This window comes from Pristis pectinata, chromosome 8, assembly GCF_009764475.1.
Source record: "Pristis pectinata isolate sPriPec2 chromosome 8, sPriPec2.1.pri, whole genome shotgun sequence".
NCBI lineage: Eukaryota > Metazoa > Chordata > Chondrichthyes > Rhinopristiformes > Pristidae > Pristis > Pristis pectinata.
In genome coordinates, this window is record NC_067412.1 from 102,147,588 (window position 1) to 102,160,176 (window position 12,589).

Genomic DNA, 12,589 nt, shown 5'->3' on the forward strand with positions numbered 1-12,589 from the left:
AACTTGTAGCTGAAAACAGAACATTGGAAGAACTCAGCAGGTCAAGGAAGCATCTGCGGAGACAAAAGGTGTAAGTTGATGTTTTGGGTCGAGGCCTTGCATCAGGACTTGATCTGCTGTGTTCTTCCAGTGTTCTGTTTTTTTTGCTCTAGACTCTAGCAACTGCAGTCTCTTTTGTCTTCAGAAGAACTTGGAGACCTGGGATTGTGAGTTTGATGAAAATGGCAGGGCAAGTTGAGGAGGTGTTTATAAAATCAAATGGGATCCTGGGCTTTGTATATGGGGGCACTGAGTAGGAGGGTACGAACCTATCCTTTAAAATAAAACACTAGTTCAGTCCTGGGATGGTGCAGTTCAGTGATGAGAGACTGGAGAAGCTGGGTCTGTTCTCCCTAGAGTGGAGGAGTTTAAAAGGGGACATGACTGAGGTATATAAAATTGAGGGTATAGATAGACAGCAGGAAAGTTCTTCCCATGTCAGAGGTAGAAGAAACAGAGGACATAGATTTAGGGTAAGGGGCAAAAGATTTGGAAGGGACCCAAGGGGTCCTTTTTCACCAGAGAGTGGTGAGTACCTAGAATATACTTCCTGAGGGTGGTGGAACGGTCACAGTGTTTAAGAAGTGTCTAGATGACCATTTGACTTGAAGGCTATGGGTCAAGTGCTGGGATAAATATGGATGGGTGCCCATTGGTTGGTGGGGCCGAATGGCTGTGTCTAGGCTGCATGACATCTGTATGACTGAGTTGCATCTGGAGGTTTGCACCAAGATAGTCATAGAACACAGCAGCATGGAAACAGGCCCTTTGGCCCATCTGCCTGCACCCAGACCATAGCCCTCTGTACCTCTCTCATCCATGCATCTATCCAAACTTAAAGGTTACAATTGAACCCACGTCCACCACTTCCGCTGGCAGCTCAATCCACATTGCACCGCCCTCTGAGTGAAGTAGTTCCCCCGCAGATTCCTCTTAAATATTTCACCTTTCACCCTAAACCTATGACCTCTAGTTCTAGTCTCACCCAACCTGAGGGGAAAAAGCCTGCATGCATTCTCCCTATCTATACTCATAATTCTGTATACTTCCATAAGATCTCCCCTTGTTCTCCTCTGCTCCCGGGAATAAAGTCCTAACCTATTCAGCCTTTCTCTATAAACTCAGGTCCTCAAGTCCTGGCCACATCCGTGTAAATTTTCTCTGCACTCTTTCAAGCTTATTGATATCATTCCTGTAGGTGCTGACCACAACTGCACACAATACTCTAAATTTGGCCTCACCAACATCTTGTACAACTTCAACATAACATCCCAACTCCTGGATGGCTAGGGTGAAGGTAGGTCCGATTAAGGACAAAGGTGGGAGAATTTGCCTGGAGGCGGCGGAAGTGGGTGAAGTTCTCAATGGATATTTCTCTTCGGTATTCACCAGGGAGAGGGGTCTTGATGATGCGGAGGGGAGTGCTGGTAGGGGTAATGTTCTCGAGGTTGTTGATATCGAGAGAGGACGTGTTGAAGTTGTTAAATAATATTAAGACAGATAAATCTCCGGGGCCTGACGGGATTTTCCCCAGGCTGCTTCGAGAGGCTAGGGAGGAGATTGCTGAACCGCTGGTAAGGATCTTCGAGTCCTCGTTGTCTACGGGGGTGGTGCCGGAGGATTGGAGGATTGCGAATGTGGTCCCCTTGTTCAAAAAAGGTAATAGGGATAGGCCAGGGAATTATAGACCAGTGAGTCTCACGTCTGTGGTGGGTAAGCTGTTAGAAAGGATTCTAAGGGATAGGATTTACGAACACCTTGAGAATCATGGACTGATTAGGGACAGCCAGCATGGCTTTGTGAAGGGAAGATCTTGCCTCACAAGCCTGATAGAGTTCTTTGAGGAGGTGACCAGGAAGATTGATGAGGGCAGTGCGGTGGATGTGGCTTACATGGATTTTAGTAAGGCGTTTGATAAGGTTCCTCATGGTAGGCTTCTTCTTCAGGTCAGAGGCCAAGGGATCCAAGGAAGCTTGGCTGTGTGGATTAGGAATTGGCTTGCATGTAGAAAGCAGAGGGTTGTGGTGGAAGGAGTGCCCTCGGATTGGAAGGCAGTGACTAGTGGTGTCCCGCAGGGATCGGTTCTGGGACCTCTACTTTTTGTGATATTTATAGATGACTTAGATGAGGGGGTGGAGGGCTGGGTTAGTAAGTTTGCAGACGACACTAAGATAGGTGGTGTTGTGGATAGTGTGGAGGGCTGTCGGAGCTTACAGAGGGATATTGATAAGGATGCAGAGCTGGGCTGACAAGTGGCAGATGGAGTTCAATCCAGAGAAGTGTGAGGTGGTACACTTTGGAAGGACAAACTCCAGGGCAGAGTACTGGGTGAATGGCAAGGTACTTGGCAGTGTGGAGGAGCAGAGGGATCTGGGGGTTCATATTCACAGTTCATTGAAAGTTGCCTCACAGGTGGAAAGAGCAGTTAAGAAGGCCAATGGGATGTTGGCTTTCATAAATCGCGGGATTGAGTTTAAGAGCCGTGAGGTGACGATGCAGCTTTACAAAACTCTAGTTAGACCACACTTAGAGTACTGTGTTCAGTTCTGGTCGCCTCATTATAGGAAGGATGTGGAGGCATTGGAGAGGGTGCAGAGGAGATTTACCAGGATGCTGCCTGGATTGGAGAGTATTGAATATGAGGAGAGGCTTAAGGTGCTAGGGCTTTATTCACTGGAAAGGAGGAGGATGAGAGGAGACATGATAGAAGTATATAAAATATTGAGAGGAATAGATAGAGTAGACAGTCAGCACCTCCTTCCCAGGGCACCAATGCTCAAGATGAGAGGTCATGGCTTTAAGGTTATGGGTGGGAGGTTCAGGGGAGATGTCAGGGGGAGATTTTTCACCCAGAGAGTGGTTGGTGCATGGAATGCACTGCCTGGGGTGGTGGTGGAGGCAGATACATTGAACAGGTTCAAGAGCTTGTTGGATAGGCATATGGAGGAATGTGAGATAGAGGGATATGCGGGAGGAAGGGGTTAGGTAGTGTGAGGGTGGTCTGATGGACGGCACAACATGGTGGGCCAAAGGGCCTGTTTTGTGCTGTATGGTTCTATGGTAATCAGTGCCCTGATTTATGAAGGCCAATGTGCCAAAAGCTCTCTTTATGACCCTATCTACCTGTGATGGAAGGAATTTTGGATCTGTATTCCCAGGTCCTTTTGTTCTACTGCACACCCTAGTGCCTGACCATTCACTGTGTAAGTCTTACCCTGGTTTGTCCTCCCAAAGTGCAACACCTCACACTTGTCTGCATTAAATTCCATCTGCTATTTTTCAGCCCATTTTGCCAGCTGGTCAAGATCACACTGCAAGCTTTGATAGCCTTCCTCGCTGTCCACTACGCCCCCAATCTTGGTGTCATCTGCAAATTTGCTGATCCAGTTACCGTGTTATCAGAAAAATCGTTAATATAGATGATAAACAACAATGGGCCCAGCACTGATCCCTGTGGCACATCACTAGTCACAGGCCTCCAGTCAGAGAGACAACCATCTACTACTGCTCTCCGGCTTCTCCCGCTAAGCCAACGTTGAGTCCAGTTGACTACTTCATCCTGAATGTCAAGTGACTTAACCTTCTGGAGCAGCCTCCCATGCAGGACCTTGTCAAAGACCTTGCTAAAGTACAGTTCTGGGCACTGCACCGAGAAAGATATAAAATCTTTGGAGAGGATACAAAGGAGTCTTACTAAAATTCTGTGTGGATAAACTGAGAAACTGTGGCTGTTCTTACAACAGAAGATATTGCAAGGAGATCTGATGACAATATTTAAAAACTTGTAGGGTATGGGCCAAATAGGTAGAAAGTAACTGTTCCTGTCAATCGAGAGGGCAAGGCCAGAGGATATAAAAGCGGACTGGCAGAAGAACTAGAGGAGGAAATATTTCATTGTACCGAGTGACTGCTGTGGAGGGAAATGCAGTTGTGGCATTCAAAAGGAAACTGGGACTAGGGCTAATTTTATTCTTGCATTGAGCTAGAATAGACTTGATGGACCAAATGGCCTCCACTGCTTTAACCATACTGTGATTAAATTAACTTCAAATTTTTCTAACCTATTACATTTACTTAGCTCCTTTCTGTAACAGTAAGACTTTTCACTAGTCTTGTCCCCCTCTTCTGTGTATCTGACTTGGACTGTTGGAATATAATACTATAAAATGTTCTGCCTGGTGTATAGGCAGTGATCTGATTAAGGATCACTCTGTATTCTGTTTATCTTGGTATGCTAACAGCAGTTAGACACCTACCACAAATGGTCTTGAAATCCAAGTTCCTAAAACATGCGTGTGGGTAGAGGAGGATAGTCATGGTCCTGGATTAGCCTCCAGAGACTGAGAGTTCAAATCCTCCTGCAATAAGTCAGAAGATACAAGTTTTAGTTTGTGGCCTGGCACCAGGAAATGGCTAGATCATCAATGTTGAGAGCTATTTCAAGGAGGGGACTCAGTGGTCCAAAAGGCTTTGCCTGCTGTATGATTGTTTTTCTTTCATTCTCCTACCTCTCCCTTCCCCCTTCTCTCTCTCAGTTGCTGCAGCTCAAGCACAAGCAGATGAAAGAAGAAGCCAAAGTGTAAATAGTCCGGTCCTTGCTGATCCGTCACCAGTCATTGTGAAAGCACCAACCAAACCAGGTACCTGGAGCACTGCTGAATGCTGACAGTCAGATTCCCAAGAGGGAATTGGTGATCCTGGCATGTGGGACAATGTACAGTCTATGGTACTTCCATCCAGTGTTTGTATTCAGCTCTGTATTCAGGAAATTTGAAAATCATGCTTTTATTCATTTACATGTTTTTTTAAAACTTGCCTATTTCCAGGATCTTGGCTTTGCTAGCAAGGCCAGCATTTATTGCCCATCCCTGGCTGCCTTTGAAGGTGAGCTGCCTTGTTGAACCATTGTGCTCCTTCTCATGAAGCTTCTCCCACAGGGCTGTTAAGGAGGAATTTCCAGGATTTAGACCCAGTGACAATGAAGGACTGTTGGTATGTTTCCAAGTCAGGATGGTGTACAGTTTGGAAGAGAACTTGCAGTTGGTAGTGATCCCATGTTCCTGCTGCCCTAGAGGCTGAGAATCCTGGGAGAGTAATGGCAGGGTGGTTAGATTGCCACTAAGTGGAGAGTATTTTTGAGACATCGTGGATGGAAGGCTCCTCTTGTACTTTTGTGTTTTAAAATATGCATTATCGTTTTAATTTGCTGTTAAGCTTGTTGAATATTGTCATTGTATAAAGACCCAGCAGAAAGTGTGGAATGGAATTTTTTTCAGTATCTGACAATTGTGCAGATCAATGGTGAGGCCACACCTGGAATGTGTAGTTTTTGTCCCCCTTGTTTAGGAAAGGATCTACTAGCGTTGGAGGCAGTCCAGAATGATTCAATAAGGTAATTTCTATTGAGAGTGAATACTTAATCCATTTACTTATGGATTTCAGAAGAATGAGGGGTGAAGCGATCAATTAAGATCCCAGGGTGGCATGACAAGCCAGATGTTGAGATTCTTGCATTTGTGGGAGAGTCTTGAACAAGAGGTGATAGTTAGGAGATAATGGGGTGGTCATTGAATTCCATTTCGGATGGTGAATCTCTGCAATTCTCTACCCTGGTAGGTTGTGGAGGCTACATAAATTGAGATCGTTAAAGAGGTCGTAGATAATTTTTTAAAAAAAGATTAGAGAATTAAGGGCCAAGGAGAACTGGCACAAAAAAAGGCCTGAAACAGATGATATTGAAGGGCCAGGTGGGCCACTCTTGTTCCAATTTTCTGGTGTCTGGGCCAAAATGGCATCCAACAACATTGATTTGGTTGGTTCTTGGAAAGCACAAGCATCTTGTCAATTATTCAAAATAAATAAACATTCATCTGCCTCCCAACTTCATGTATTGTCATCAGTTGTTCTCCCCAGTTGGATTTTGTGCCAGAGTTTCAGGGAGTCACGTTTCATTGATCAAATCCATTAGCCCTGTATGATGGCTCAGTTGTTTCTAATGACTGGATGTCCAATAAAGCAAAGATAGTCTGTAAATTTCTACAATTAAAACTAAGTTTTAATTGAATAGATTATCTGTAGTTTATTAACAAATTGTCACTTCTCTTAACAGTAATAGATGGCTCCATTTTAAAGACCGTTGAGAGACAGAGACTAGCCAAGGCACGAAGGGAAGAAAAGGAAAAGGAGATGGGTAAGTGGAAGCTTGAGTTTGTACAGTGAACACTAGACCCATTTTGAAGAAGGAAGGCAAGCTTCTTATTCCCACTATTGTCTGTCATGAGACTGTGACCACTTCAAAGTGGGGGGGGTGGAAATAAAGGTGTGCTCTAGCCATTTGTTATCCCTGCTGATGTGGCAGTTTAATGGTACAGGAGACGGTGTTGATGTGCAGAGCCTCGCCTCAAAGGATCAGTCCAGGTCCATTTGTGAATTCTAGTAAGCAGTAATTGAGCTCTGTTGGTAATGATGTTTAAAGTTGACGTGGTGGATACAGGTTCTAAGTTGCATTATGGCCAAGTTCCTGAGGCTGGGGACGAGTGATCAGACTCCTACACATCAGACAGCAGGGAAGTTTGTGCCAGCCTTGGTTGCATCAAGTGTCTAAACTGGCATGACTGGCACATGGTCAGTAAGACTGGGCAACAATGGGGGAATGAGGTGAGGCAGAGTATGGATCTTGTGGCCACAGCTCCCCTTACTAACTCTCATATCTGTGACCACCTTTACCCTCTGTTCAAATGCTGCACAGAGTGTGACTGAGACTAGATCTATAGAGGTGAGGACTGTCCTGATCATGTAAGGAAAAGCAGTCATCCTTCAGCACCATACCTCAGCTCCTCGGTTGTCTTGGTTTAATTGCAATTCTACTCAATCTAATTTTCACTCTCCTCTCATTCTCCATGTTCTTCATTATCCCACCCAGTCAAATTCCCTGCCCTCGCCTCAACCCCTACAGAACCCAACTGTCCCCTGGAAATCACTGCCCCTACTGCTGCAGCAGTACCTTGCTGCCATTCCTGGGACTCTGCTCACCTCCCTGTTGCCTCTTCTGGCAAACCACTGAATGAAGTTCATGTACTGCATTTGCTGAGAAAATTTTACATCTTGCAGATGATTGTTCAGCAGCTCTCGATGGCTCCTCTTCTGTGTCCTTGAAATCATTGTCGCTATGTGTTTAAATAGCTGAGCTGGGAGCCAGAGGCCTGAAATCCTGATATGATGGCAGCGAAGGAATTTAAATTCAAGCATTTAGATAAATCAGGAATCTGAAAATCTTCATTCACATAATAGAGTTGCAGATGTTGCTTCATTCACATAATAACTAAGTGACTGCTGGGTGTAATTAAAAACCTCTCCTATAAGATTCCATGATCTTCATCCCCTTGTCACTTCCATCTATCACCTCTGACATTCCCACTCTCCCCCTCCCTCATTTGCCTATCGCCCTCTCACCTGGATCCACCTATCACCTGCCAGCTCTTGTTCCACCCCTTCCCTCCACCTTTTTGTCCTGGCTATCTCCCCACTTTCTTTAAACGTGCAAATGAAAGGTCTTGACCCATAACATCGACTGTCCATTTCCCTCCATTGATGCTGCCTGACCGCTGAGTTCCTCCAGCACTGTGTGTAGCTCCAGATTCCAGCACCTGCAATCTCTTGTTTCCATAATTAAAAACCCATCTTGTTCAAATTGTAACCTGTGGCTTCAGGACTGCTACCTTCTAATCATCTCAGTTAAGGATGAACAATAAACACCGGCATTGGCAATGGCGCCAAGTTCCGCAGACTGCTGTCCTAGCCTGTCTCTGTAAACTGGAGTTCATCCCAAAGTCTGCTGCCTCAGTTTTATCTTTGACCCCCATGATGAGTATTAAAACTCTCATCCTTGCTTTCAAATCCACCTTTCCATCTATAAATTGCTTATCCATTGGCTGCCATGCCTTCAATTGTGCTGGTTTGAAGCTCTGAAATTTGCTTTTTCAGCCCAGTTACAGAGCAATGGCAGATAGAATTTAATCCTGGTAAATGTAAAGTGATATACTTTGGGAGGATTAATAAGGATATGCACTATGGGCATGCACTATGAATGGCAGGGCACTGGGACTCTGGTACAAGTCCATAGATTATGAAAAGTGGCAGCACAGGTAGATAGTCATAGAGTCGTACAGCCCAGGAGCAGGCTCTTTGGCCTAACTGCTCCGTGCCAACCATCTAAGCTAGTCCTGTTTGCCCCATATCCCTCTAAACCTTTCCTATCTGTACCTGTCCAAATACCTTTTAAATGTTGTTGATGCACCTGCCTCACCCACTTCCTCTGGCAGCTCATTCCGTATACTGACCACTCTCTGGGTGGAAAAAGTTGCCTCTCAGGTTCCAATTAAATCTCTCCCCTGTCACTTTAAGCCATCTTCTTGAGGTGCCACCTCTTGATGTCCTTGATGGTGGGGAGGGTTGTGCCGTGATGGAGCTGGCTGAGTCTACAACCCTCTGCAGCCTCTCTTAATCCTGTGCATTGGACCCTCCATACCAGTCTGTGATGCAATCAGTAAGAGTGCTCTCCACCATACATCTGTAGAAATTTGCAAGAGACTTTGACATATCAAATCTCCTCAAACTCCTAATGCGGTATAGCCGCTGGCGTGCCTTCTTCGTGATTGCATCAATGTGTTGGGCCCAGGGCAGATCCTCTGAGATGTTGACACCCAGGAACTTGAAGCTACTCACCCTATCCACCGCTGACCCCTCAATGAGGACTGGTGCATGTTGTCCCGACTTCCCCTTCCTGAAGTCCATAATCAATTCCTTGGTCTTGTTGACGTTGAGTACGAGGTTATTGTTGCGACACTGCTCGTCCAGGTGATCTATCTCACTGTTATATACCTCCTCATTGCCGTCTGAGATTTTACCAAAAACATTGGTGTCATCTGCAATCTTTTAAATGGTGTTTGATCTGTGCCTAGCATGCAGAATCTTATGGCCTTCTTGAAGTCCATACAGACCTCGTCTGCAGCCCTGTCCTCATCGACCTTCTTGGTTACTTCAAAAAAAACTTGATCAAATTAGTGAGAGAGGGTGGATACTTGCATATGAAATCCAGGGTACAGAATGTAAGAGCAAAGAAGTCTTGATACAACCTTATAAAACACTATTCTGGCCACAGCAGGATTACTGCAGATAGTTCTGGTTGCCACACTTAGGAAGGACTTGATTGTGCTGGAAAGGATGCGGGGAGATTCACCAGGATGTTTCCTGGAATGGAGTGTTTTAGTTATGACAGGACTGGAGAGGCTGGGCTTGTTTTCCTTGGAGTGAGGAGGCTGGGGGAGGTGGGTGGAGGGGGAGTGGGAGGGAACCTGATAGAGGTATACAAAATTATGAGGGGCATAGATGGGGTAGGTATAGAAATCTGCTTTCTCCATAGGGCTTTCTAAAACTGGAGGGCATAGATTTGGGTTAAAGGATAAGAGGTTTAGAGGGGATCTGAAGAACTTTATCACCAAGAGGGTGGTTGCAGTCTGGAACACACTCTGAGGGGGTGGTGGAGTCAGGTAGTCTCACAACATTTAAGAAGTATCTAGATGAGCACTTGAATTGGCAAGGCTAAAGAGCAAATGCTGGTAAATGGGCTTAGTGTAGATGGTTGGCCTAGACAGTGGACCAAAAGGTGTACTGTATGATTCTGTTTCCTCAAAACACACCACCTTCAAGCTCTTGTCATCTGCCCTTTTTTATGCCTTTGACCAATTCTGTGTGATGACACTCCTGTACAAACCTTGGGACATTTGCCTATAATAAAAACACAATATAAATGAAGATAATAGTAGTTATGGAATGTCTGTTCTGCACTGACCTTGGATCGGTGAGGTGCATCATTTTATATTTATGCTCCATTAATGTTATAGAGTCACACAGCACAAAAATAGGCCCTGATGCCCAACTGGTCCATGCTGACCGTCGTTCCCATCTAAGCTATTTGCCTGTGTTTGGTCCAGATCCGTCTGATGTATTTTGTGATTCGTTCAGTAATGAACTGTCTTGCTTTACTCTTATGCCAACAGCTGCAAAAGAATATCAATTGCTAGAGAAAGAAAAGAAAGCACGACTTCAGTACGCGAAACAAGTGGAAGAGCGACAGAAGAAATTGGAAGAACAACGGCAGAAGGAACAACAGAAGCGAGTCGCAGTGGAAGAGAAGAGGAAGCAAAAGCAGGAAGAGGAAAAGGTGAGTCACAAATGTGGGAGGTTGTCCCCCTGAGGCTGGGATCCACTGCAGTCAGAACCCCCCCCCCCCCCATACTGTATTTCCCACCCTCTGCCTCTCCCGGTGTCCTCCATAATGGGAGAATATCCCTTGAGCCTCATTGGACCCGATCCTCATTACATTACCATTCCTTCTGGTAATCTTTTGATCTTGAAGACCTAATATGTATGTATTTCAATGCAAGGAGTATTATGGGTAAGGCAGATGAACTTGGAGCCTGTACTGGCCCACGATGTTGTGGCCATTACAGAGACTTAGTTGAGAGAAGGGTTGGAGTGGCAGCTCAATGCTCCTGGAGTTACAGATTTCAGACGTGATAGAGGGGCATGTGGGAGAGGTTGTGGAGTTGCACTACCGATCAGGGAGAATGTCACAGTGGCATCTCAAGAGGACATACAGGAGGGCTCATCCATTGAGTCAATATAGTGGAACGCAGAAAAAAAAGAAAGGTGCAATCACTATAGAACATAGAACACTACAGCGCAGTACCAGGCCCTTCGGCCCAGAATGTTGTGCCGACATTTTATCCTGCTCTAAGATCTACCTAACCCTTCCCTCCCACCCTAGCTCCCCAATTTCTCTATCATTCGTGTCTATCTAAAGGTCTCTTAAATGTCCCTAATGTATCTGCCCCCCACAACCTCTGCTGGCAGTTCATGCCACGCACCCACCACTCTGTGTCAAAAAAAAGAAAACAAACAAACAAACTTACCCCTGACATCCCCCTTGTATCTTCCTCCAATCACCTTAAAATTATGTCCCCTCGTGTGAGCCATTGTCGCCCTGGGAAAAAGTCTCTGACTGTCCACTCGATCTATGCCTCATATCATCTTGTACACCTCTATCAAGTCACCTCTGATCCTCCTTCTCTCCAAAGAGAAAAGCCCCAGCTCACTCAGTCCTATCCTCATAAGACATGCTCTCCAATCCAGGCAACATCCTGGTAAATCTCCTCTGCACCCTCTCTAGACCTTCCACATCCTTCCTATAATGAGGCAACCAGAACTGAACACAATACTCCAAGTGTGGTCTGACCAGAGTTCTATAGAGCTGCAACATCACCTCACGACTCTTGAACTCAATACCCCGACTAATGAAGGCCAACATTCCAAACGCCTTCTTAACAACCCTATCGACCTGCGTGGCAACCTTGAGGGATCTATGGACGAGGACCCCAAGATCCCTCTGTTCCTCCACACTGCTAAGAGTATGGGGTTATGCTATAGGCCTCCCAATAGCCAGTGGGTGATAGAGGTACAGATATGTAGGCAGATTATGGAATGATGTAAAAGCAACAGGGTTGTTGTAATGGCTGATTTTAGTTTCCCCAATATTGACTAGGACTTTCTTAGTGCCAAGGTTTCGATGAGGCAAAATTTGATGTGTACATCCAGGAGGATTTCTTGAAACACTTTGTAGTATGGCCTCTCCTGATTGGATTATCTACACTTTGTATAGGAAATGAGCCTGGCCAGGTTATTGGAGTTCCAGTGGGAGAGCATTTTGGGGGACAGTGATCATAATTTTCATGTAGTTATGGATAAGAATAAGACTGGACCTCTGGGGAGGATAATGTGCTAAACAGGTGAAAGGCTAATTACAACAGAATTAGGCGGGAGCTGGGAGAGTAGATTGGGAGCGGCTGTTATTTGGTAAATCCACAAGGCTAGCTGATCGGATTTCAGGACCAATGTGTTCCTGTTAGAGAGAAAGACAAGGATGGCAAGGTTCGGGAACCTTGGATGATGTGAGATGCTGCAAATTTAGTCAAAAAGGAAAAGGAAGTGTATATAGGTTTAGGAAGCTGAAATCAGGCAGGACCCTTGAGGAGTACAAAGGAAGATGGAAAGAACTCAAATAAGGCATCAGGAGGGCTAAAAGGGACCATGAAATGTCCTTGGCGATTAGGATTAATGAGAATCCCAAGGAATTTTGTACATGGAAGAGAGTAGCCAGTCATAGAGCTATACAACATGGAAATAGCCCCTTTGGCTCAACTCATCTGTGCCGACCAACTAAGCTAGTCCCATTTGCCTGTGTTTGGCCCATATCCACTAAACCTTTTCTATCCATGTAACTGTCCAAATGCTGCTTATCTAACTATCCCAATGCCTTTTAGGGAGGGGGTAGGAGCACTGAAGGACAATGTGCTAAATGAGTACTTTGCATTGATATTTACTATTGAGACAAACATGGAGGATAGCAAGATCAAGGAGGGGTCTGCTGATGTACCGGGCATGTTGATATCAAGCAAAGAGGAAGTATTGAGTCTCTTCAAGACCATTAAGG

At 45.3% G+C, this 12,589-nt stretch overlaps 1 protein-coding gene across 8 annotated transcripts in view; it reads left to right on the forward strand.

Moving 5' to 3' along the window:
• Positions 1–12,589, forward strand: part of map7d3 (MAP7 domain containing 3) — a 125,197-nt gene that overhangs the window by 43,892 nt on the left and 68,716 nt on the right. For all 8 annotated transcript variants that reach the window (XM_052022150.1, XM_052022151.1, XM_052022153.1 and 5 more), the window contains exons 2-4: positions 4,575–4,679; positions 6,149–6,229; positions 10,098–10,261. In XM_052022150.1, coding sequence (XP_051878110.1) covers positions 4,575–4,679; positions 6,149–6,229; positions 10,098–10,261 — 350 coding nt within the window. The remainder of the gene's footprint in view (positions 1–4,574; positions 4,680–6,148; positions 6,230–10,097; positions 10,262–12,589) is intronic.